Source organism: Dicentrarchus labrax, unplaced genomic scaffold (assembly GCF_905237075.1).
Source record: "Dicentrarchus labrax unplaced genomic scaffold, dlabrax2021, whole genome shotgun sequence".
Taxonomy (NCBI): domain Eukaryota; kingdom Metazoa; phylum Chordata; class Actinopteri; family Moronidae; genus Dicentrarchus; species Dicentrarchus labrax.
The window spans coordinates 14,573,977-14,599,186 of record NW_026136712.1 but is presented as its reverse complement, the minus strand read 5'-3'; the positions used below and the strand labels follow the sequence as shown (position 1 = coordinate 14,599,186).

The window sequence follows — 25,210 nt, the reverse complement described above, 5'->3', positions numbered from 1 at the left end:
TTTATTATATGGTTGTGCAGTGAGTGGGGGTAAAAAAAAAAAAAAACAAAACAAGCAAAAAAAACAACCCAGTCTTTGATTTCAGCTCTTTAATGATGGAAATGACTGAACAAGACATGAAACGAGTAATGTGGCTTTGCAGGAGCGCATGAACACAACAGCATCGTTCGTCACTGAAAGGATGTGTTGTAGACTGTCAACTCCATTTACAATAATCATGTATTATAACGTGCCAATGACCGAATCAATTACAACATCTGGCAAGTTTCACTCCATGAAATGCAGAGGCCCATCTGAAATAAACATTACACTTAAAAAGCACATTGTGTTTCCAACAAATACAAAGTTAAGAGCAACTGTAAACATATTTCTCCATGTGCATGTTGCTGTAACACTGTATATGAAATATAAAAATACCTATTGACATTTACAAAATTAAATAAATTAATATAAACAAATACATACAAATTTATAGGTCCTTTTTCAAGAACCCTTACAACAGATTGATGTTAAAGGATTATTATCAGGGAAATTTCAAATTCTACACAAATCTGGTCATTTACACTCTATGGTTTTTTTTTTTTTTATTCTTTTTTTTAAAAAACACTATACAACTATCGCACAGTAAACATGAAAGATTTGGGACATTTCTACACGGAGAAACCTATCATAACACTCAAGGTAATTGGCAAATGGAATTAGATATTTAAGACAGCTGGAAAAAATCTTTTGATTCCATGTTTTTGGCCGATTGTGACGTTTCCTTGAATGCATCTTTACTACGTCTGGTGAGGAAAATGCAGCGCTAAGTGAACAATATCAACAGAGAACTGCTCTATGTTACTGCATCTTTCAACGAGGCATGAATTACTCTGTCAACATTTAGTAACACTGTCAAAACGTAAGCATAATCTCAAGGAATGAAAAAGAAATTCAAACAATGGCAAAGACCTGTTGACATGTAGAACATTATTTTGCTATACAGAAAATAGCAACAGTGAAATGTAGATCTTTACATATTGCTTTAACAGTGGTCCATAGTGTTATGTTTTACAAAACTTTCAGACTAAGAATCCAGATCCAAACCTTGAAATGATCAGGTATTTGTGATTGCACAGAAAGTAGCAAACTGCTGGGAAGGATTAGGTAGACTGCTGCCTGAGAGTCTTTAGTGGCTTCTTTTTAAATCACCAAATACTCTTAACAGAGGAGGATGTTTTTAAAGTTGTGAGGTACTGAAAAATGCAGTTCATGCTACATAAAATAATATTATCCCTTTAAAAGAAAAATAAGCAACCAATACATGAGACGTGTCTTCACTGTGTTCACGTTTCAAATGAATGAATGTAGGGGTTTGTAGATGTTGTATAATCCGCCTAAAAATGCTGACAGGTGAAGCAGGTTTAGAAGATGAGTCCCAGAATATAAGAAGGTATGGCTCTGTGTATCCCATCAGGCCTTGGTGCTAACAGGATTCACATCAGTTGTCTTTGTTGATGAAGATATCACACACACACACACACACACACACACACACACACACACACACACACACACACACACACACACACACACACACCACCTCAGTTGGCAACTTGACAGAGCAGACGAAACAGCACAGGCTATCAAGTGTCTGACATTAGCGCTGAAGCTGCTTTTTATCCAATCAGCCTCCTCATCACAGTGGGTTTAGAGAAGGGCCAGCAGTACTCGTTGGGGACGGGCCCGTTGACGTTGCACTCGAAGAAGGAGAACATGGGGAACCAGATGCGAGCTCGTCGACTCTGCTGGTAGGCCCGGGTGTTGGCCAGAGTGTGGTAGTACAGGAAGAGTCTGGTAGTGATGTAGAACGCTATGAACACGTCGATGGAGTAGTGTTCATGCGCGGCCAAGATGAAGAAGATGCCGAAGAGATTCAGGACCCAGGACAACGTATGAATGAAGTTCCAGCTCCGTGGAGTGTCTGTTTGTGAAGCCAGAATAAAGAACAGCTGAAGATACACTCTAAATGTTTTTTTCTTTGGTTGTTTTTTGGAGTTTCACAATATCATCTATCATATCATATCATATCATATCATATCATATCATATCATATCATACGAGACGGACTACTTTTGTCCAGGTCAGACTGAGGAATACTAGTTTTTATTTCAGTTGTAATACCATTGAAAGACACTGGATGGCAACAAAGGGACAATGTTGCCAAATATAGTCACAGTTTCTTCCCCATGACTTATTACTTTAACCCACCAATGTCACAGCTTTTAATAAAAGCTCATAATTTCTTCTGGTTTTCATGAATGAATGTGTCCAAAATCTGACAACCAATTCAACTTATTATCAGTTATTTATTGGCCATTCCCTCTTAATCTTAACAAAAGCTTTAAAGGGGCTTTTGAGGTATGAAGTGGATCTGAATTTAAAGCAAAATGACAAAAATGACCTCAGATTTAGAGGCTACTCACACTCTGTGACAAAGAAGTTGAGCAGGGTAAGGACCACGGTGTGGCCGCTGAACATGTAGTCACCGCATGTATGCACTCCTGTCAGGGTCATCCCAAAACCACTCCAGATGGCCACAGCTCGCTGCAGTTTCGCCCACATGTCACCATATATCTAAAAGGGGGAGAGAAGAAACTATCAGTACTGTGATCTTCCAAAAGGAGGCAGAGATGTAGTGGAAAAAAAAAAAAAAGGTGTTACCTTTCCTGAGCATTGCAGGTGCTGTCCTGGCACAGACAGGGAGGTGACAAACATGGTGATACAGCGCAGCATGAACACCGTCCCCATGAGGCTGCACATGCGCCGCAGAAGGATGGACCTACAAGTTGTGAGAAAGCATTAGCTCGGGTCCTCCGTGGTCCCGAATTAAGTGACACACTTTAGGTATCCTACAGCAGAATCCCTGCGCTGACATTGCGCTGATGTGAAAGACTGTCAGCACTCTACCTGTGTTTGTGGAGCAGCAGAACCAGCAGCCAGATATTACAGAGGATCACTCCACACGCTTCAGCCATGGCAAAGGCCCATGGTATTCTAGGCACACTGTTGGAAAGAGTGGAAAAGAGATATTAGTGCTTAAATTAAAAGTCGATAAGTGATTTTCATCATCACTTATTCATTTATCATAAAAAAAACTCCAAACATTCTCTGGTTTAAGTTTTTTAATGTGAGGATTTTCTGCTTTTATGTGTTTTATAGTAGTATACATTGAATATCTTTGGGGGTTTGACTGTCGGTCAGATTGGCAGATCAATCAATAATGACTTCATTACTTAAATCATTAATTAATCAACCATTAGCTTCAGCCCTGAAAGTTAAAATACTACAGTTATGGCTTAAATATTTCAAAACAAGTTCTGATATCTATGTACAAAGTTCCATGACTGATTTCAGCAAAATATGGACCCTTAACACTAAAATCACTAGATGTTTTATATTGCCAAGCACACACTGGCATTAACCTGAAATTAGCTTTCCCAATAAACTGAGACATTCCACAAAAAGCTCAAAGCTGGTCATAGACAACAGGTCACACTACAAAGTAGGTCACTTAAAAAAAACACTCAAAAGATCTCTCTGAACCAAAGCTATCCCATCAGGAATATTTGAGGACAATTATAGAAACATGCTACAAGGAAGTAGGGCAATTATAATGTCCACCATCTGGTGTGATACAGTTGATAAAAATATTTTGGTTTTTGTTTCACTCTCTCCTTGGAATTTCACAGCTGACTGTTTTTGTTGCTTTTTTAAGGGCTACCCAGTGCCCCAGGTCAGAAAAACAGGACTTGAGAGAGTCTTAGCTGTCATACACCCACCTGTCGAGGAAAATATCTGGCAGTGGAGGGTATGTGCGCATGTCAGGCACCCTCTCATGCACTATGACCATGACAAAGGACGTGAATCCAAACACAAAGACCACATAGATGGAGCTAAGCACTGTCTTCCAGTACTCTGGGTCCAGGCGCCTCGTCTGCTGCTTGTACTTCCCATTAGTGTACTGGTGATACTCCTCTCCCACTGGTGCTGTGTCAGTGCTATCACAGTCTCTGCCTGAGTCTCCATTACACAGCCAGTCCAAACTGCCTCCGGAGCCTGTAGGAGAGTGGCCATCAAAGGGCAGACCCAGCTCCTCCAACAGCTCTATATTCTGTTTCTGGAGTTTGCGGATGGACACCATCAGCCGCTTGATGTCCCCCAGCACTTTGAGCTCCAGAGGCGGTGAGCGGAGGTCATACTCGCTGAGGGCGAGCAGACTGGTGCCGTCCAGTCGGTGCTTGTTGCACAGCAAGTCGACATAGTCACAGAAACCCTCTTCCTTCAGCCACTTGGCGACGTGTTTGGGCGTCCAGCGACGAACACTCAGTTGTGTCATTTCCTCCTCACTCTGAAGGCTGGAGAAAAGAACGTCAAATTTGTAAAAGTGCAACTCAAACAACTGAACTCTGCCTTACTGTCAAAATCAGTTCCTTAGTGACTTCCTCGCCAATGAGAGAAGGACTCTTAAGGAGAAGGAGGCACTGTTAGGCACTCTTTATTTCTACTGAATCAGCAATACTAATTCCAAACAAACCACGCAAGACTGCCACATAGACAGAAAATAACTACACTCTGACAAAATGTTAAGTGATAACAAGTTTAAGACAATTCCTGAGCCCCACTGGCAAGCTAAGCATTCACAGCTATTTGAGGCAAACAGTGGCAAGAGTGTGCTAAGATAAGTTTTCACAATGGGAACCACACCCTGAGGATTGAGGTGAAGGAGCAGCCCCGTTCACCAGCTCAGACAGCGACTTTAAAACTTACTTATGGATAACGACTTGCTGGTTTATCATCCCCCAATTTTATGCCAAGCCCACACTATCCTACCCAATAATAAATCAAGCTTAACTTCAGTGTAAGTGGCAACAAACCCTGTCTCCCAAGACTGTACCTAGGATTGCCAAGACATCCCATACAGTGATAGCATTTCTACTTGTTATGTTGACACTGCAGCTTATGTGGTGTACAGACGGTCAGTAACTTTGTCCATTAAAATCCATCCCCGCCCCCCCCACACACACACACACACACACACACACACACACACACACACACACCACTAGCTATCGATTAGGTGGGGCCAGGAGCTAATTCCACTAACTTCTCTTTATATCGTAGTAAGATTATTAGCCAACCTGGTTTTTGACGGTGTGTGTAACGACAAGCATGCCCGAGGGAGACACGAAACCAAGCGAAAAGCATCCTTTCTTCTACCACAACTACCCCTAACCCCAGCCAGGCTAATTCAGCTCTGAGCTAACGTTAGCTGGCAAGCTATTCGCTAGCTTAATCAATGCGTGTGCCTGACGCTCACTCACCCGGACTGAGACGTGACAGAGGACGAGACAGAAACTTATTTACTCAGCTAGCTAGCTATATGGCATCTCACAAGAAGCTGAAGAAATCGTATAAACGTATGCTGCAATAACACGGGCTTGTTGGGAATCATTTCGCCCAGGCTTCGCGCTGGTTAGCAATACTGTTGACAACACAAGGCGGTATTGTCTATAGTAGCTGCGCACAGGGGGGAAAAAAAAAAAATCTCCAGCTGACCAACAGCGACACCCATTGGTGAAAAGAGGGAAGTGCAGCGTGTTTAATACTGCAGTATAGTGATTGTTGTGATGAAAAAGCAAGGGATTCTCAGTGCAGTTAAAAGGCCACACAGTGAGAAATCGTGGTAAAAAGATTTAGAGGAGTGAGGTTGACCAACATTTACGATTTGGGTCGCTGATTTAATTTTAGACCAGGAACACCTGTCCTTGTCAGTACCAACATGGTTGTAGCAAAGCCTCAACAGTGATTGAGAGTAAAAGTTGGGAGGATAAATCATACAAATGTGGAGTTTCAGGGGAGCATTTTGTCATGTTGATGAAGCTATAAATATCCGTGCGGCCAGCTATGAACATTCAGGACAGTAATGTAGCCACGCCTTCTGTGAAAGACTTGGTGAAGATTTTGTATGGAGGAAAAAGGTTTGGGAATCACGTGGATGAAGTTTGGCCTAACCTCTTCATTGGCGACATGTAAGTCTCTTGCTTATGAAATAATGCTTAGATTGTTTCTTTTCTAATGTGTTTCCTGTCCACAGGTCAGTGGCCAATGATCGCTACAGTCTATGGAAGCTGGGAATCACTCATGTTGTGAATGTAGCTCATGGGAGGATGCACTGTCAGGGGAGTCATGACTTCTACGGCTCCACTGTGGATTATTATGGAGTGCCTGCCGATGACTCGCCATCCTTTGACCTCTCTCGCTATTTCTTTCCCTCCGCTGAGTACATTCAGAATGCACTTGACACAGCTGGTGGTAAATACCCATTGTGTTGCTTTTATTGTCACTCAGTTTTATCTCAGACTGTGCAGTCCTCTCTGCGAGTCACTCATGTTATCTAGAATAAAATCCCAGTATCAGCTCATGCTTTAGGCTCATTGTAATCCTTTTTTCTTCTTCTTGACCAGCTCGGGTTTTTGTCCACTGTGCAGTTGGAGTGAGCAGATCTGCCTCCCTCGTCCTGGCCTACCTTATGATCCACCAACGTTACACTCTGCTCGAGGCCATCAATAAGGTCAAAGAGCGCAGGTGGATTTTCCCAAACAGAGGATTCCTCAAACAGCTTTGTGCTTTGGATATGAAGCTCCGCAAGACATCCTGAGTATTCCTCTGCACCTCAAAAACTTTTATTTTCTAACTTACCTCAAAGATAAATGAAGGACTCAGCATCTGCCAGCGGAGGGAAATACTGTACTTAGATTTGTACTCTGATTAGTTTGTTTCAAGAACAGTATTGAGCTTAATCTATTTACATTGACTCTTAGCTGTGGATCATGCTGCCTATTCACAAGATATTGATCTCATATTAATAGAACATCAGTATAATCACTTAGGCAGAATCACTTAAGTAACCTTTGTATTACATTGAATTAAAGGTACAACCCTGATATACATTTAATTTAAAACACTGTGGTTCCACTTTAACTCACAATATGATACTTAACATTCATTTCATAATTAGTTTTTGTGTATTAGGTCATTCTGGTACCATGTTAATGTTTTTCCCTCCAGTTTAGCATTGATAAGCAGCATATGATCAGTCGATAGGTGGTTTATAACACAGTATAATTACACAGTATAATTTAATTGTAAGTACGTTTAGTGGCATCTAGCGGTGTAATTGCAGATCACAATCTATTGTTTTAACCCTTCCAAGCGCAGAAGAGAAACTACAGTGCTACAACAACTACAACGCCCCTATCTACAGCCGGTTTTTGCTTTGTCCTTTCTGGGCTGCTGTAGAAACATGTCAGTTCAACATGGTGGCCCCAATGGAAGGCGACCGGCGGTGTCTGTAGATATAAAAGGCTCCTTTTAAGGTAACAAAACACGACGTTCCCTAAATTCAGGTGATTACACACTAATGTAAACATACCTATGAATATTATATTTCATTTCTCTCATTAGATTCTCCTAAATTGATCTTTAAGGACATTTTAAAGTAATTATTAATGTAATTTAAAGCATATGAGGCATTCATAACTGGCATGTCAATGGTTAATGAATGCTTGACAATATAACAGTTATAACCATCTAGTTTTAACACATTTATTTTTTTTAACTATGTATTCTTTGGGGGCTTTTATTTCCTTTAATCAATAGTGACAGCTAAAGAGTGACAGGAAAGGGGGGTGGGAGAGAGAGAGAGAGAGAGAGAGAGAGAGAGAGAGAGTGACACACAGCAAAGGGTCACAGGTTGGATTCAAACCTGGGGCTGCTGCAGCAAGACCTTGGTACATAGGGTGCCAAGAGCCTGTAAGGATTTGTTCAAGTGTGTAATTATATTAGATTATAGCTACATTATACTGTGTTATCAAGTATTAACTGTTTACACACAGGCTATAAATGCATTAATAGACATTTCTTTAAACTTAAAATGTGATATTTGTGAGAACTAATTGAATACAAAAAGGGATTTTCCAGTGAAATCCACCACAAGTAGAAGGCTTTGAAACAGCATTTACGCCAAAATGTTAGGAGATAATGCAAATTCTTAATTAATTTAAAACATAATCTTACAGTGAATTAATAAATACACTGTGACATTTTGTGAATTATTATTAATTAAAAAACATCATCAAAATCATATACCACCCCTCAGGTTCTTAAATCTCAGCGGCTTTTCAGAATTTATGTCCTGAATGTACAATAATTGAACATGTTCCTGTCGTTTTTTCTGCATTTTAAACATGTCAATTTATTGCCAACACATCTTGTGGTTCCAGTGGTCGACTGGATTTTGATCAAAGTGAAATGCTGATAAATCTTGTTTTCTCGGGATCTTTATCTGAGAACAGTCTGACAGTCTGCCTTGGCTTTCCTGTGATGACGGTTAGAATAGAACATGAGAGAGTTTAGATTTCCATGGTCCTTTCACATGTTGTGAATCAGATGTAGATGAAGAATCTTCTCCAGAGAAAACCTGTATCATTAACGGCTCAGAAACATCTTACTCTACATGACTGGTGCTAAAATCCTTCTTATTGCCTTGAGCTCTTTTAAGCGTCTCTGTCAGAAAGATGCATTGATTAAAAGGCTTACAAAATAAACGCACAGGAACACACAAAACCCCATTTTGTCAAACTACACCCGCATCTGGATCAGACCAGAATCACACATTCACCAGCAGTGTTACGTATATATCCGGTGGGATTTTATTCCCACCACATACACTACGGTAGATTAATCAATAAGCAGAAGCAGAACTTTAAATAATCAATAAATAACTGCCTCCAGGTCAAAATGAACCGGAAACCGTTATTGACTTATTTTGTGTACAACATCAACAACACACCATCACATCCACATTTTACTGTACATACACATTCATGACCTCGAATGAAGAGAAGAAAATTACATTTCATGCCTTCAAAGAAAGGTTAATTATGTTTTTCCTCCATATAAGAACTGAAATGAGTGACATTGACCTGCAACATTATAGGAGGGTTAAAAGAGACATTCGCACCAGTGTGAGGGCTGTTTGAAGTCATGTGCAGCTAACGGCAAAGCTTAATTTTTTCCCTCTTCAGCCAATTTGCTTTCACAAGATATTTATGTCCAAGCAGTAAACTAGCTGCATGAGGCTGTTACAGTATTTCCATTCCATAAATGTTGCATTACACTGGACTTTCTGTCATCCAGTATAAGCAATGCACTTAAACATTTTGTCCTTAATTACATCTAATTATCACTGCTTTATGGAATGATTCATCTCTGTTTGAGGCTTATTAAATCAGACTCCCACAGCAGTGTGAAAAGCACAGCCCCGTACTGCACTGTTTGTTGTTCTGCCCTCTGCACGAGTAAGACTACACGCTAGGTTAAGCACTAAATTGGGTAACTGTCCAGTGACAGCAGATAAACACCTGCTCGTACAGATCATCCTGAGCCGGAGTTGACGGGAACTGCTTTAATACAACAAACATTTGGACCAGTAATCGATCCAAGAGAGGGGGATTTGGACTTAAAATGTCAACTCTGAAAGACAAGAGAAAAGAATATCTGACTGTGAAGGATCTGCAGAAGCTTTTGGACTCGTGCAAACTACATCTCAATGAAGTTGATGAGGTCTGGCCGAAAATATACATAGGCAATGTGTAAGTATACATCTTATTTCAAATTTAAAGATTTTATGAGTTTGCCTTGCAAGGAAATGTGATACCTACTACTTGTCATGTTACACAGCAATTATGTTCAACGAGTGATTTTGTTACTCTAGTGTAAAAACATTGTGCCGTGATGCTTAGCATTCACATAAGTCTTGAACCTCTTTCTGTCTCTTTGTCTTGCTAGGGCAGTAGCCCAAAACAAGGCTGCCTTGCTGAAATTAGGTATAACTCATGTATTAAACGCTGCGCACTCCAAGCGAGGCAGCATAGGGAACCAAAGCTTTTATGGCAACGGCTTTGTGTATTGTGGCATTCCAGCAGATGACTCAACACACTTTGATCTGGATGTTTACTTCCAGACTGCAGCTGATTTCATTCACAAAGCTCTGAAGTCACCTGATGGTAAGACTCCTCAAGGCTTTTTTTTTTTTTTTTTTTTTTTTTTTACTGCACAGTGGGTTTTAATTACATAATTCAGAAAGATTGAGCAATAAAATTTAACAGAAAAAAGATATTTATTTAAAATTCCTGCACATCTTTTATTTAACTTCTTTAATCCTCGGTACACCCATCTACTCAAATTCTCCCATCATGCCATCCTTTCAATGTCACCACAGTGTAACACAACTTCTAACGGCATGTGTGTATTTTCAGCCAGCGGTAATAATAAGGGTCTTACCTTGCAGAATTTAAGTCTATAATGTGACCATGGCTCCTTTCAAAGAAGCTATCAAGCAGAGGACAAGTTGGGATTAAAGAGACAGTCAGCAAAGGGACCTTAAATGAACAAAGGCGATGAATTGTGGGAACTATTTTTAGCTCGCAGCAGGGAAAAAGAAAGGCCACAGCGTGAGACGGGCAGCCATGTATGATATTAATAAGACTGAGGCCTCTCACTAATCCTTTCTTCACATCCCCCCTCTCCCTTCATCTTGTCTGTTTTTTTTTCAGGGAAAGTTCTGGTGCACTGCATCATGGGAATGAGCCGGTCATCGACTTTGGTGTTAGCGTACCTCATGATCTACCGTCACCTCCCGCTCAAAAAGGCTTTGCAGAAATTGATCCAGAAGAGAGCCATCTACCCCAACAGGAATTTCCTGGCTTTGCTGCTGGATCTGGAGCTTCAGCTGACGGGAAAAAAGGATACATGTCAGATCCTGTAATCAAGAGAAGTTTACAGTTAGTTTCTAGGGATGGTTTGGTCTGTTGGTCCAGACTGAAATATTTCTACAGCCAATGACATGAAATTTGGTTTAATTAATGACTGAATTCTTGTCAAACTCAGCTGTAGTTTGAGATTTGAGAACACTGAGATATCATGTTAGCATGTTATGAAAAGCTGAACACGTAACTCCAGTGTATTTATCTCATCTACTACATTTATTTATTAGCATTTTAAATATTGACACATGCTGAATGTTATATCTCTTTTTATTTTGAATTGCCTACTATGAATCAGTGTTTCAGCACATATTACCTTCTTCAGGTTATTCTAAATATTAGCATGTTACACCAACATGTTAAAGATTAGAAAATCGACACGCTAGCACAATACTAATGCCACTGGCAGCCTGCTGACATGGTATTGTTAAATGTTAATGTAATACGCGTCGAACTGAACGAAAGATTTTCCAAATCTGACAACGCAGAGCAGCGGAGCCTGACGAGCTGAGTCTGAGGATTGTTTTGTTTTTGGAGGCAGTAACGTTAAAGGTCCAGTGTGTAACATTTAGCAGGATCTTTTGGCATAAATGTGATATAATATTAGCAGGTATGTTTTTTATTAGTGTATAATCACCTGAAAATAGGAATTGTCATGTTTTTGTTACCTTAGAATGAGTTTCTATCTACAGACACTGCAGGTGAACCGCCATGTTTCTACAGTAGCCCAGAACTGACAAACCAAACACTGACTCCCGACGGGGCTTTTTGTGTTTTTTGTGAGTTTTACGGCCACCTTAGTTTCTACTACACGCTTGGAAGGGGAGGGCGAAGTGAGGGGACTCTACAACTACACGTCACTAAATCCTACACACTGGACCTTTAAAAACAAAGAATGTCTTAACAAAAAGTTTGTTTGCAGAACAAATTAAAACTTAATGTAATGTGAAGTGAAAACTGAGACTGAACAATGAATGTTAATGATAAGGAGTTTTTAGGACTATTTATGTTTTTGAGCCTTTACCTCTCATTCTTGTAAGATGATGTTTTCTTCAGCACCTCACTTTGTATTACAGCAGAATGGACCAAAGTCTTACGGAAAATGTTTTACAAATCATCATTTTATGTAAACTCTGTTGAGGAAAAGATGTTTCTTCAAGTCAAGAACTCAAAATGGGAATCAATCTACAGCGTCTGTCTCTGTACCCATCAGTGTTCACAGTATGAAACTCCTTTGGTATATTCGTCAAGCTGGTTTGTGCTGATCAACGCTGTACATCAGAAGGTTTCAGATCTTTTGATTGTCATCTGTAGAAACATTATGAATGTCAAAAACAAAAAGGTACACAGATTCATCTGTTATATAGTAGAGTTTGACAGCAACGATTCCTACCTGTTATGAATCATTCACAAACACGCACACTCACATTGGTATCTTCATCAGTATCAACATTAAAATGAGTTCATTGTGAATAACACCTCCAAATATTATGATAGAGAAACAGCAGTGTGTGTGAAACTACACTGAATTATATGGCAGGATTTGTATTGTCAGAGTCAGACGTTCAATTTATAGATATTTCATTTGGGTACAAGAAAATGTTACATGAATTAGGATTCTTTTTTAAAAAGAACTTTATGTGATAAAAAATAAATGTTTGCTTCGTTTGTACATATGTTCATCTTTCTACGCTTGTGTAATCCTTTTTATTTTCTTGACATACTATTTTTATGCTTTAGCCAAAACTGAGTTTGTCCATATTGCAAGTGGGTTTTTTTTCTTTCAGATGGTGTGTTCAAATCTAGTAAGACAAACCTTATATCAGTTTTTGTGCTTTCATTCACTAAATTTTCATCATATATAGTAAAAGAGATTAGAAACTCCTGACTTGACCAAATGTCCAGCTGTTGGTTTAAACACAATTCACTGTAGAGAAGAATCTCAGTCAAGACTGTGTCAGATTTAAGCTCAAGTATAGCAGCACTGATCTAATTCTCTTGCTATTGAAAAAGCCGTGTCCTATCCTCCCTCCTGAGCTGGTAGCTCGGGTAACCTTTAAGGAATGCAGAAGATGATGCCAGAATTATTTTGGGCTGAGATTCAGATGTTAAAATAGCAAAAAAGGTTGCAGGGTAGATTACCAAGGAGAACGCAGACAGTTGTGCTGTCGACCTACATGTAGCTCTTGTGCAGAGAGACCTTGAAACGCAACGTTTCCAACCAAGGCAAGTGTCTACTAACAATGTGTTCTTACGAGTTTGTTGCAGACAGAAATCCATGTTGGAAAATATTTATTAGTATGTACAGTGTATCAATTTATTGTACTGTATACCTTTGTTTGCAAGGTTAACATGTTTATAAAGCACTTTAATAAATGAGTATGTACTGTGATGATACTGCATTGCCTGATGGATTACCACACATTCTTCTTTTATTAATTTGCTCACAAATCCAGACGAGCCACATCCAAAAGGCTAAAGAGGGAAGTGTAATTCATAAAACCACGAGAAGAGGCCCGGAGGAGGTAAAAAAGCCATTTTTATTTGCCCTCCATGTTAACCGTGGGCACTTTCCCATACATAGCATCTTTAATTACACAGAAGTAGAGCAGGAAGGACAGGTTAGCCTAAGGGGGAGGCTATGAAAGCAGCGCTGCAGCTCAACATGTGCACCAGGGAAATCAGTTCTCTGCCCTGACAGTGGGAGGGAGGGAAGGGTTGTACTTATAGATCAATGAGGAGAAAGAAGAGCCTCCAGGTACTCTGGGCACATGTTGTATTTGTGCAAAGACACACTTTACTCTGCCTCCAACACTCACACACTCATATGCATGGAGCATATGCCGGGTCAGCTGCAGCGTTTTTGTTTTGAGTGACACATATGCAACTATGCACATGCAGATAAAGCCATCATGATGTTTGAGTGCACCTCCATATGCCACGGGAGCTTAACAAAAGGTCACTGAAACAGATTTGGTCTCAATGACTCATCCCTGTGGACGCGACAATAAGTCTCCGAACCCTGAGTGCCACATTATGTCTCCACACACCAGCGGAATGTAAATAGGAAGATGAGCTGCTTTCTTTACTATAACAATGCATACACATCGTTTGTACGTCCTCAGCCTGGAGCAGAATCACACAGCTGCCTAAATGGATGCTAATGTATACAGTACACATAGTATAAGTCTCTCTGCAGCCCAGTGTGAAAATTGTAAATGCACAGGTTTGACTTGCCTGCAGGAAATGAAAAGCTGATGTTTACAGGCCTTGAATACCAATTTTCTGTGTCCCTGGAGATAAATAAACCCACCAAGTGGTACTGAGCTGTAGATAAAATAATGAGACCATCATAAGGTCATCTTACAATTATGTGTTCTTATGGTCCTTTGCTACTGTGGAGTACATTTATTGGCATATTTATAGTCTATATTTAAAGGCTATAGGCCTCCATACCTGATGTTCTGATTAACCATCCTCACTATTGTATTTCTCTTTCAGTGTTATCTAGAATGATGTTCTTACTCCAATAAAGCCCATTAGTAGTCATCAGTGGAGTCTCATACTGTAGATGACCAAGGTAAAGGAAAAACATTTCCGACCCTTTTGATGACTTCTCACCGCTCGTTTGTGGTCCATATTTCATAGCAATGACCAGTGCTGTTTGGTTCAATAAACCATTGAAATCAATGAATCGAGGTGGTGGAAACACTATTGCTTTTGTCCACAGGGGCCACCAGAATCAACACAACATGAAAAGTTCCTTGTTGCTGCTTTAAACTTTCAGTTAAACTCTGTTGGAATATCATATGTGGTACGTCTATGTGACAGGTTGTAAAAGGCAGAAGTGGAGCATCCAGACATGCCCAGAGGCCTCAGCTGCTTGGCGAGCCCAGAGGGGGCTGGCGGCAGGTATGAGACCCCCCCGGCTTCGGAACTCAAAAGACTGATGTGGACAAAGAGTGGGGCCAACAACCATCTGGATGAGGTTCATCCCAGGATCTATATTGGAGACAAGTGAGACCAGAACAGTAAAAAAACAAACACTCTTTCCAACTCCATGCTTTACAATAAGGCATACTGTAAAGGATATAGATTGTCGCCAATGACATGCCGATGTTGCTTCGTGTCAGCTGGATAAATAAGCTGTAGTATAAACTGCCATATTGACTTATGGATAAATGTCAGTGTCCACAGGTTATTGCAGGTCTATAAATCATCAGTCTTCAGTAATAAGTTAGTAGTCATACAGTACATTGGTTCAATGATGAAGCCTTCAAGTTTTCCGTTACTATGCTTTTGTTGCTGGACACCTACCCTGTGCATGGAAACAAGCTATGGTTAACATTGGGCTATACACTCAATGTAAGCACAATAAAGAGCTAGCTTTAGACAAATGGATGTAGCATTAGTACATGGGCATGCTAACAAGCTAACATGCTTAATACAAACTGTTTCCAGGCAGCAGAGTCGGAGCGAACAGTTTATTTAGAAATATCTGTCTACAGGATTTTTGCCACCACCCAAATACAATGAAGATCAAATGAATTTAGTTTGTGGTGTTTAAAGTAGGCTACAGAAAAAGTGCATTTAAAAAATTTAATAGCAACTTGTCTTTCCAGAAACAGTCTTTATAGTTTTTTTCTCTCTAAAAGACAGTTGTGCAATTAATTAATTATTTATTACGGTTGTTAGGTGGTTATTATGGGTGAAGCTACCACACCAACCACAATGTTTCATAATTTAAAAGTGTGTCCACAACTTGGCAACACAAAATAAAATCTGATTTATGCATTAGGCCTATACGTCTTATTAATTATCTATAAAGCATTAGTAAATGTTTTATTAATCACATGATGACTTCTGAGTAATTTATGAACATTCCCTGTTTGTGCAATTGTGCTCACAGAAACGACAAATCCTTTCACTTCTTTGCACTGGACCGATAATTATAGTTTTTTTCCCTTTAGGAACGCAGCCACAGACAAGAGGACACTCCAGGCTCACCACATCACCCATGTACTTAACGCTGCTGATGGGAAGTTCAATGTGAACACGGGGGCCAGCTTCTACCGAGATACCAAAATCACTTATCATGGAGTGGAAGCTTATGACATGCCATGCTTTGACTTGAGTCCCTTCTTTTACTCAGCGGCCAATTTTATCAAGAACGCTTTGAGCTCGCCCACAGGTGAGGAGCTCTTACTGTGCTCAAGGTATTTCTCATCATTCTTACACATTAACTTGGAGAAGACATTTTTTTTTTTTTCCTGCAAGGCAAAGTACAGAAACATTTGTCAGTCAATTCCCATTACAGCAGCCCCCAGTTGTATTAGTCATTAAAATGCAAATCAAACACTAAACATAATATCAAGCTAATATCTTTCCCCCATGGTAATCTTCTCATAAGCTCAGACCTTGGCCAGGAAAATTGGTTTTAAATGGATTGCCCTGGTAATTTGTAAGCAAGACTTTTATTGGACATGGAAATTACACAATTATGTTTGTGGCCTGTGCCTGCCTGGCCTGTTATGCAAAGTGAAGTCGGTATCTGACATGACAGTAATAAGATGAGGCCTCCTCATTCACATGGTGGCTGATCGGGGGCTCCAGTGTGTGGCGGGGCCTACAGTAATCCCCGGCAGAAATACACAGACGCCAAGACAGTTCAATTACGCGCTCCTATGCCCCCTAATCCTCAGGCCCGATAAGGAACCAGGGATTACCGTGTGTAGAAACATTTGTTGCAACATTGTTGAAAACTTTTAGTCAGGAGTTAGAAGTACTCCTCTCTGTGATGTGCATGGTTTTTAATCCACAGAGGAGTGACAAATTAGACATCAGAATAAAGTTCACCACAATAATCCAGTGATTGCATGGTTGTAAATATAGAAATGGAGCTAGTAGAGGCTGGCTGAGCTCTGGATTCATCCACAGGATGTTTTTTGTTTCCACTGATTGGCAGGTAAAGTGTTTGTCCACTGTGTGATGGGTATCAGCCGTTCGTCCTCCTTGGTTCTGGCCTACCTGATGATCCACGAGAACATGACGCTGGTGGACGCAATCAAAGCTGTCAGCGCCAACAGGAACATCTCACCTAACACTGGCTTCCTGGAGCAGCTCCGAGAGCTGGACAAAAAGCTGCACTACCAGGGATCATCGAGTGTCAACAGGCGGACTTGATTTAAAATCCATCAGTCTATGCATTTGGGTTATATTGCTGGTTCCTGTCGATATCTGAGTTTTAATTAGATATTACAACAAAGATGTAACTGTAAAAACATGTTCTAATTGTCTTTTCTTTGTGAGATAACTATCATTTTTGTGAAGAAATTAAAGTGTCTTATACTATTTAAAGATCAAAACCGACAATGATTTGATCCTAATAACAGTTCTGTGTGTGTAGACACAGGCCCATTATTTTCCAACAACAAATAAAGAAGCCATGAAGTTGCACTGGGTGACATATTAGTTAACAATAAACACAAGAAGTATAAAGAATACTATACTGTCAACTGCTGTTTCCAACTTGTTGAACCTCAACATTTAAGGGTAGCTAACCTGGTAGAGCTGGTAACCCATGAACCAAGGCTGTGTCCTTGCTGCAGTAGGTTCAACTCTGACCTGTGGCCCTTTGCTGCTTGTCATCCACTCTCTGTCCCCCCCTTTCCAGTCACTCCTTAGCTGTCACTATCCATTAGAGGTAACAAAAGCCCAGAATTTTAACAAAAACTAAAGAACTTTGTGAAATAGAAGTCCTTAAAGGAATCGTTCATCATTTTTGGGAAATAGAAATTGGCTTTCCTGCTGAGAGATATTGATGACTGAGATACTAAAGACTGATACAACCCTCATCTCTGTACATGAAATATTGAGCTACAGAGCCAGGAGAGCTTAGGTCAGCATAAATACTTGAAGCAGGGTGAAACAGCTAGACTGGCACATCTAAAGCTCGACTCAATTAACACGTTATATAACAGAAAAGCAAAACTGACAAGTTGTGTTTTCTAAGGGGAGTTACAGTGTGTGTATTAAAGGACCACTGTGTAGGATTCAGTGGCATCTAGCAGTGAAGTTGCAGATCCAAAACTCGCAAAAAAAACAAGAAAGGCCCCATCTGAAGTCAGTGTTTGGTTTGTCCATTCTGAGCTACAGTAGAAACATGGTGGTTCAACATGGCAGACTCTGTAGAAGAGGACCTGTAGATAAAAACGGCTCATTTTAAGGTAACAAATGAAAACACACCTATGACTATTATGTTCTATTTCTGCCAATAGAGCCTCCTAAATGTTACACACTGGACCTTTAAGGGCGTACTGGACACAGCATTGGAGGCGGGGCTCCATTCATTCCTATGGAAGCTGCTCAGTAGCTAATTAAGTCACGAGCTGTTACTATTTCTTGGCTGGCCAGTGACTTCCTGAAGTCTCTGGTAGTTGCTTGGCAACGGCAAGACTCACTATATTTACTCTTTAGTGCACTATATTTATTTTTCACCATTTAATTTAGGTGTCCAAATTCTGAGTGTCAATGTACAGTGCCCTCTAAAATGTTCATATTAGATCCGGGGGGGGAATAAACGTCCTCCTGGATCTAGCTCCATAGTTAATACACAGACATAAGAGTGGTGTCATTCTTCTCTTTAACACTCAGAAACAAAGCATCTAACAAACTAAAAAAAGAATTCCTTAAAAGTGCTTAGGGAAAAAATGGAAATTTAAACATCTATAATTATATCTATAACAAATGGGGAAACTCTACCAGCTGGTGAAGATCATGTAAATTATCATGTAAACGGACCTTGAGGTGAGATTGTCAACAACAAATGTAGTTACGTCCCTCCAGTAAACTGAGCACGCTCAGTAATGTTACTCTGAGTTACTCTCCAGAAATGGGAAATTGTCTCAGAATGGTTTCAAAATAAACTACAGTGTCTGTGTCCATCACAACATGTTTTTGTGTTTTATATAGTTTTTAAATGATAATATCAGACAGTAGATAAATTAATGGTGATAGAATAAATTCCGGTTTAGTCTCTTCAGGTGATAAAACACCAGCGTTATCCTTTAAATTCTCTATATTAGCTACATATTGTTGTGGTTTGAACTGACTCAATGTGGCAACCTGACCATGTTTTGAATCACTTACACTATTACAACTGTAAACACTGCTGTGGTTCTGTAGTTAAAGTTGTCACCACACATGCAGCCTGGCTTCTGTCACAGTCATCTGAGGAATAAATAGTCCACCCAGACTCTGGCATCTTCAGCTGTCTCGTTCCAGCTGGGCTTAGCCTCTAAACAACACTGATACTCTGTTCAGATGGAAAACAGAGCGAGCTGCACCAACAAGGTTACAGTTGACTGTAGTTCCTTTCCAAATGCCTCCAGGGAGAAAAAACTAGCACGAGAGCAGCAATAACTGCTCAAATTTTCCATCCAAGAACATCAAGTATTTGGGAAAATTATCTGTTATCTGCATGTTGAGTTGAATATAATTTGTGATAATTACACAGCAACACTTAAGTGAAAAGATGCAAATATGAGCCCAGAGGAGGAGCCAGAGTATCAAACACCTCCCACCTGCGATCTGCTCGGCCTTCTGCTGAAGAACAGACGCCCCACTGGAGCTGTCAACGAGGTTTGGCCCAACCTCTACATTGGAGACGCGTAAGTGACATTCTCACTTCAGGGCCCCTGCTGCAATATGCTGATCTGATTGAGAAACTGTTGCTGCAAACAAGTCCTGTATTTGGCCAACTGATTGGATAAATATAAAATCTGTACATTTGAGTCACCAGTGATGCATTTGCAAACATATGCTTACATAGCTGGCCGCAGGCGAGAAAAACCACTAACGGCTGCATGCATGGTATCATATCTTGTGTCGTTTACAGTGCTACAGCTCAGCATAAAAGCCTGTTAGTGAATCTGGGAATAACACACGTGGTGAATGCTGCAGATGGCCCCCAGCACATTGACACTGGGCCTCTTTTCTACAAAGACACCAACATACAGTATCATGGAGTAGAAGCACCAGACTGTAAAGATTTTGACTTGAGCCCATTCTTCGCTGAAACGGCTGATTTTATTCACGGTGCTCTGACTCGGAAAGGTACGCGTCCATATGAGCTGCAGAAAATTAAAGAAACATGTTAGATTAGTATAATAATAATAATAATGTACATCATAACATATTGTTGTATAAAAATGTGACAAGATGCATTTTAAAGTTGAAAATTTGTTAGTAATGTTGACTAAGTTGGAGAAATTATGACAGAAAAATGTATATGTTGTTGTTTAGTTTGTATATATTAAGTATTATCCATTAAAACTATCTCAACTCAACTCAAATTTATAGTCATAAACGTTAGACCACCATGTTTCTACAGTAGCCCACAAACCAAACACTGGCTGTAGATAAAGCCGTCCACGTTCCTCATGAGTTTCGCAGCCACCATAGTTTCTCTGCAATCTCGCCACTAGATGCCACTAAATCCTACATACTGGTTTTAAAAATGTCCTTACAAAATCTAAAATAAGTTTGTGTGAAGATGCAAACTGATGTGTTTGGAGACTCAGATATTTGCTCTTTATCTTCTTTAAGACAATCTCAGTCAGATATTATTTTATTCCTTGAATCTAATTTGATATTAATTTGAAGTACAAATTACAACTTGACACTTTTTTAGAATTTGCTACTAGATATTTTTCACATTTTACATCTAAAGAGGAATAAAGACATTGTACGGTCTTACCAGTTTGTTTTTTCTCCCAACTTTGTTATTGAGTACATTAAACTATTAGTGTCTAGTTGCACCCACTACATTAGGAAAAGGTGCAATTAGTCACATTCTGAATGTTATTTAATGATATGAGCGACAGATTCAGCCTTATATAGACACAGCTGTCATTGTAAGTGATTCTGTCTCTTGTCCGTGTAGGTAAGGTGCTCGTCCACTGTGCTCGAGGAATCAGCCGCTCAGCGACTCTGGCACTGGCCTTCCTCATGATCAAAGAAAGACTTACCCTCGTAGAGGCGGTGGAGGCTGTTCGCAGGCACAGAAACATTCTTCCAAATGTTGGATTTCTGAATCAACTCTGTCACTTGGACTCTTCCTTGGCCCTCCAGAGGAAAATGACATAACATCAAACAGAGGACAAATAGAGTATTATTGGGAGAGAATTTCCTCCATTGAGGATTTTTGTACATTACAGTGGTTCTGCATGTTTTGATGTGTTTAATACAGATCATGCATTCCTTACATTATAGCTAACCATTCTGAATTATTACTGCTTTTCTTACATATTTATTGCATTATAATTCAGTTAAAGAACAGATTCAGTTGAAAGGTCTGCACTGTATTACTGTATATGACTAATGTAAGTGAAAAAAATAAATGCAGACTTGATTTTCACAGTGGATTACAAAACTCAGGCAAGATTCATGAGCCTGTTAAAGGCAGCTGTCGGCTTAAAACTTGGACTGAAGTCAGACTTTCAAAGGAAAAATGAGGACTTGATTTTGCTGTAATACCTGACTAACTTAAGACTTCCCTCCCTGGAAAGCTTTAAAAGACATGACATTTTCTGCTGTCTTTTCAGAGCCCTTGCATAGCCGCACAGCCTGAATATTTATGTATTAAATACAATAATTAGGTCTGTCCTTGAGGACTTGTCTTCAACTTACCCTAAAGGACTTGTGTCTTGACTTGGACTTGCTGTGATAGACCTCAGACTTGGCTTGAACTTGTCTTGCATTATTTGAGACTTGACTATGACTTATCTCAAATTACTTGCGACTTGACTTGGACTAGTCTCCTCTGACTGGATGCAGATAAAACATCTCTGATACATCTCTGCTGTGAACTGGTTTTTATCCAGAAATGTTCTAAAACCAGTGTCTCTCTGCAAATACCAGAAACAATACATCAAAAACATCTAAAAACAGCACAGCATGCATTTGAAAACAGATAGCAAAAATGTAAAGTATACATGACTTGTAGTTAAGGAACTCAAACCTGTAAGTCCTTTAAGCTTGTGTTGAATACACAGCAAAGTCAATATCAAAGAGGCCATTAAAACAAATGTAGCACAACTGCCAAAACCCCTGCTGCACCTGAACAACACGAAGACAGCATATTCCTATAAATAAACAATGCTCCACTTATATATTCACATTTCTCAAAATACTGTGTCTTAACTGCTGCAATCCAACGTTGTACAGTTAAAACTGTGATGTCTAAAGAGGCTTGATACAAGATGATAAAAATATGCCAGCATGGTTCTGAGTGTGTATACAGATTCAGGTCAGACTTTGAAAAGAGATGAAACGCTGAAGCCATCTTAATAAGAGATGCTCTCCAGAGCACACTGGGAGAAAGAGAGGGAGATAGAGAGAGAGAGATGCTGTCAAAATAAAAGGAATTGGATATCACAGGTTTAATGATTTCACTGTCAGAATGAATGATGGCAGAGTATGAAGATATGAGGGAAAAATAAAGGAGTCTGATGGTGTGAAAACTCTGTCTGACATGTTAGCAGCTTCATCCAGCCATTCTGCAATACAGTCATCATCACACTCTCACTTTGGGGGCTTGCATTTAGATCACTGAATGGACCATGCATATCATATAACAGGGAATCAAAGACATGTGCCATCCTGTGAAAAACCTCATCTGTCTAACAGTCTGACACATTTCGGTTCTCTTTTGGCCCCCGAGAGGCTCCAGAAAATGCAGAACATCCTTAACGGGTGTTGTGAGGCAGCGCTTACACAGTTTCTCCCAGCGTCTGAAGATATGCAGAAAGGCTAAGAGAGCCTGACACAATTTCAAGGAGTCGCTCATACGGCTGAGCAAAAGCTCAGAGTGTCCTGTTCACTCCAGTGAATATGGGTATCCTTTGGCAAGTGCAAAGTTTGGATAAGCACGGATTCCTGCCAGCAGTGGAGATTAAATTTGTGTGTTTAGAAGTAGATGGCAGGGACTGGCTGGGTGGAAGTTTTCCCCACAGGCAGAGAACGTGGCAGCTAAGGTCAGGGGCCCGCCACATCACAGCCCTAAAAATATCCTCTGCATTTGATGCCCGTCACAGAGCGGTTATACAATCTGTGCCCTGACTTGAGCCTTCCAGAATTAAACCTTACCGTGTTCTGCCTTTAAGGACTGCTTCACAACAAGCTGCCAGAATGATGAAAACAAAATTTCCAAGCGGGAAGACGAAGGACTTCAACCCCTCGGTAAGTGGTATTGGAGATGCATGTGAAAAACAAAAAACAAAATGTACTTTTTCATGATTGTAGAGGGAGAAAAGTGGAAGGGAAAAAAGCAAGTGTGGTATTTCTTTTCCCCCTTAAGCTAATAAATCATGTGTGAAAGGAAGCCACAGTGAGAAAATGGCTTCTCACAAGTCAAAGACTGGCACCAAGATAAATGTTATAAAGGCAGCAGAGGAATCCAGTCCTGTGGATGAATATGTCACACCTGGGGGCTATGAGCTGGAGAAAATCCTCAACCGTGGGAGTGTGGCTTACACTCATGTCAATGAGGTCTGGCCTAATGTCTACATCGGGGACGAGTAAGTAAAAAAAGTATTAAATTACTAAACTGACCAATATAATAGAGGATTAAAATAATATTCACGCCGGCTTCTTGCAGGCAGACTGCAAAGGACAAGCATAATCTGAAGAGGTTGGGGATTACACACATCTTGAATGCAGCAGAGGGGACGTGGAACAATGTGGACACTGGAGCCGGTTACTACAGCGACATGGACGTCGTCTACTACGGCGTGGTAGCAGAAGACGTCACAACCTTCGACCTGAGCCAGTATTTCTTCTCCGCCGCCCGGTTTATAGAAGAAACACTGAGCAATCCTCAGAGTAAGACAACACATAGTTAAAGGTTCATTTCAGCCATATCACAGAGGACTTAGTGGTTTCTAGTCTGGATAGTTCTGGTTTTAATGACTAGGCTCACACATAAACATCCACCAAAACCAGAGTATGTAGGATGATGAAGGGAATTTTGTTTGTGGTGCTCAAAAGCCTTGGAAAAAATGTCTTTCCAATTCTTTGGGAGACACAATTAAAACTGAGTTGGTGGCAAAAAGATTTTTAGAGATATTTGTCCTTAAACTTCAGCCACCATCCTTTCATAATGGCATGAAAGGAATGTTTGTTCGTGGAGCTAAAAGAAATAAAAAACTACATTTTAAAAACTCAACATCAGTGTGTATTTTTCAGGTTATTTCATAGGAACTACATTCCCATTTTTTCCCCCACAAATGAAATCTGGAATCTCTAAACCATACCTTTTGTGATTTGGGTGAACTGACCCTTTAACTGAACCAAAAATAAGGGTTGAATGAAGCTACTCCCTGATTGTGTGATTTATGTATCTCCAGATAAACTGCTGGTGCACTGTGTGATGGGAAGGAGTCGGTCGGCCACGCTCTTCCTCGCCTACCTCATGATCTGTGAGAACATGACGGTGGTCGACGCCATCGAGCACGTGAAAAAACGTAGGCGGATCATCCCCAACTGGGGCTTCCTGAAACAGCTGAGAGAGCTGGACATGCACCTCCTGGAGAAAAGGGGAGAGTCTACAGAGCAGAGCTGATTGTAGGACTCGTGAGGCAAGTTGAGCCTCAAGTCATTGGAGACAAGTTCAAGTTGGATTTCAAGTCATTTAAGACCAAGTCCAAGTGAAATCAAGTCACTGGGGACAAATAAAGATATATGGTCAGTCAAAACAAGTCCAAGTCAAGTCTTAAGTCTATCACAACATTCACAACAAGTCTTGTGAGACAAGTCCAAGAGAAGTCTTCAATACAATTCCTATACAAGTCCAATTTAGGTTTTTAGGCCAATTTAGGTCATTTGAAACCAAGTCCAAGTTACGTCTCAAGTCATTTGGGACAAATCAAGTTTCAGGTCTACCACGGCAAGTCTCAAGTCAAGTTTCAAGTGATAAAAAAGAAACAGTCCAAGTCAAGTCTCAAGTAATGTGAGACAAACTCAAGTTAAGTCTCAAGTCATTCTAAACCACTCATAGCCAAGTCTCACGTCTAAATCAGCAAACTGCAAGTCAAGATCAAAGTGTTTTCAGGTGTCTGAATGTTGGGTTAGGGTTAGTTAATGACAAGGTATTTAAACATTTCATAACAACTGAGACCAATTCCTTTTAATGCATAAGGCCTAATCATTAAATATTCACTGTGTGTGGCCATGTAAAGCCTGCCTGTTGTCCCATTTGCTTTATTTTGTTTCACGTCGAGTTCTGGAGGGGTAAATAAAGTCTCAGAGCAGTCAAGTCCAAGTCTTTTTTTTAACTTCTTTTT

General features: G+C 40.1%; 5 protein-coding genes across 6 annotated transcripts; 4 read left to right on the top strand and 1 right to left on the bottom strand.

Moving 5' to 3' along the window:
• Positions 1 to 74: 74 nt before the first annotated feature.
• LOC127373539 (sphingomyelin synthase-related protein 1) lies at positions 75 to 5,536 on the bottom strand. 2 transcript variants are annotated; one of them, XM_051418117.1, is made up of 6 exons: positions 5,364 to 5,536; positions 3,822 to 4,397; positions 2,950 to 3,045; positions 2,704 to 2,821; positions 2,466 to 2,616; positions 75 to 1,963 (listed from the first exon to the last, which is right to left on the bottom strand). In XM_051418117.1, the coding sequence occupies exons 2-6, from the start codon at positions 4,376 to 4,378 to the stop codon at positions 1,659 to 1,661; spliced, it is 1,227 nt and encodes a 408-aa protein (XP_051274077.1). In that variant the 5' UTR covers positions 4,379 to 4,397; positions 5,364 to 5,536; the 3' UTR covers positions 75 to 1,658. The 2 variants fall into 2 exon arrangements, with proteins under 2 accessions (XP_051274077.1, XP_051274078.1); XM_051418118.1 differs by having other exon boundaries at positions 5,181 to 5,521.
• On the top strand, positions 5,522 to 8,784 carry LOC127373542 (dual specificity protein phosphatase 13-like). Its single transcript, XM_051418121.1, has 3 exons — positions 5,522 to 6,071; positions 6,137 to 6,354; positions 6,507 to 8,784. The coding sequence occupies exons 1-3, from the start codon at positions 5,947 to 5,949 to the stop codon at positions 6,698 to 6,700; spliced, it is 537 nt and encodes a 178-aa protein (XP_051274081.1). The 5' UTR covers positions 5,522 to 5,946; the 3' UTR covers positions 6,701 to 8,784.
• Positions 8,785 to 9,383: 599 nt separating this feature from the next.
• Positions 9,384 to 13,265, top strand: LOC127373541 (dual specificity protein phosphatase 13-like). Its single transcript, XM_051418120.1, has 3 exons — positions 9,384 to 9,695; positions 9,892 to 10,109; positions 10,659 to 13,265. The coding sequence occupies exons 1-3, from the start codon at positions 9,568 to 9,570 to the stop codon at positions 10,868 to 10,870; spliced, it is 558 nt and encodes a 185-aa protein (XP_051274080.1). The 5' UTR covers positions 9,384 to 9,567; the 3' UTR covers positions 10,871 to 13,265.
• LOC127373540 (dual specificity phosphatase 29-like) lies at positions 13,041 to 17,225 on the top strand. The gene is made up of 5 exons (XM_051418119.1): positions 13,041 to 13,094; positions 13,325 to 13,393; positions 14,700 to 14,885; positions 15,839 to 16,059; positions 16,834 to 17,225. The coding sequence occupies exons 3-5, from the start codon at positions 14,731 to 14,733 to the stop codon at positions 17,049 to 17,051; spliced, it is 594 nt and encodes a 197-aa protein (XP_051274079.1). The 5' UTR covers positions 13,041 to 13,094; positions 13,325 to 13,393; positions 14,700 to 14,730; the 3' UTR covers positions 17,052 to 17,225.
• Positions 17,226 to 19,199: 1,974 nt separating this feature from the next.
• Positions 19,200 to 25,182, top strand: LOC127373851 (serine/threonine/tyrosine-interacting-like protein 2). Its single transcript, XM_051418691.1, has 7 exons — positions 19,200 to 19,537; positions 19,765 to 19,982; positions 20,812 to 21,006; positions 23,007 to 23,108; positions 23,227 to 23,446; positions 23,527 to 23,750; positions 24,275 to 25,182. The coding sequence occupies exons 1-7, from the start codon at positions 19,410 to 19,412 to the stop codon at positions 24,487 to 24,489; spliced, it is 1,302 nt and encodes a 433-aa protein (XP_051274651.1). The 5' UTR covers positions 19,200 to 19,409; the 3' UTR covers positions 24,490 to 25,182.
• Positions 25,183 to 25,210: the final 28 nt, after the last annotated feature.

Coding starts and splice junctions, on each gene's coding strand:
- LOC127373539 (XM_051418117.1), bottom strand. CDS start 4,378: ATGACACAACTGAGTGTTCGTCGCTGGACGCCCAAACACGTCGCCAAG. Junction 3,046..3,821: donor CCAGATATTTTCCTCGACAG/GTGGGTGTATGA, acceptor TCTTTCCAACAG/TGTGCCTAGAATACCATGGG. Junction 1,964..2,465: donor CAACTTCTTTGTCACAGAGT/GTGAGTAGCCTC, acceptor CTTCACAAACAG/ACACTCCACGGAGCTGGAAC.
- LOC127373542 (XM_051418121.1), top strand. CDS start 5,947: ATGAACATTCAGGACAGTAATGTAGCCACGCCTTCTGTGAAAGACTTG. Junction 6,072..6,136: donor AACCTCTTCATTGGCGACAT/GTAAGTCTCTTG, acceptor TCCTGTCCACAG/GTCAGTGGCCAATGATCGCT. Junction 6,355..6,506: donor TGCACTTGACACAGCTGGTG/GTAAATACCCAT, acceptor CTTCTTGACCAG/CTCGGGTTTTTGTCCACTGT.
- LOC127373541 (XM_051418120.1), top strand. CDS start 9,568: ATGTCAACTCTGAAAGACAAGAGAAAAGAATATCTGACTGTGAAGGAT. Junction 9,696..9,891: donor AAAATATACATAGGCAATGT/GTAAGTATACAT, acceptor TTGTCTTGCTAG/GGCAGTAGCCCAAAACAAGG. Junction 10,110..10,658: donor AGCTCTGAAGTCACCTGATG/GTAAGACTCCTC, acceptor TTTTTTTTTCAG/GGAAAGTTCTGGTGCACTGC.
- LOC127373540 (XM_051418119.1), top strand. CDS start 14,731: ATGCCCAGAGGCCTCAGCTGCTTGGCGAGCCCAGAGGGGGCTGGCGGC. Junction 14,886..15,838: donor AGGATCTATATTGGAGACAA/GTGAGACCAGAA, acceptor TTTTCCCTTTAG/GAACGCAGCCACAGACAAGA. Junction 16,060..16,833: donor CGCTTTGAGCTCGCCCACAG/GTGAGGAGCTCT, acceptor ACTGATTGGCAG/GTAAAGTGTTTGTCCACTGT.
- LOC127373851 (XM_051418691.1), top strand. CDS start 19,410: ATGAGCCCAGAGGAGGAGCCAGAGTATCAAACACCTCCCACCTGCGAT. Junction 19,983..20,811: donor CGGTGCTCTGACTCGGAAAG/GTACGCGTCCAT, acceptor TTGTCCGTGTAG/GTAAGGTGCTCGTCCACTGT. Junction 21,007..23,006: donor CTTGGCCCTCCAGAGGAAAA/TGACATAACATC, acceptor CCTTCCAGAATT/AAACCTTACCGTGTTCTGCC.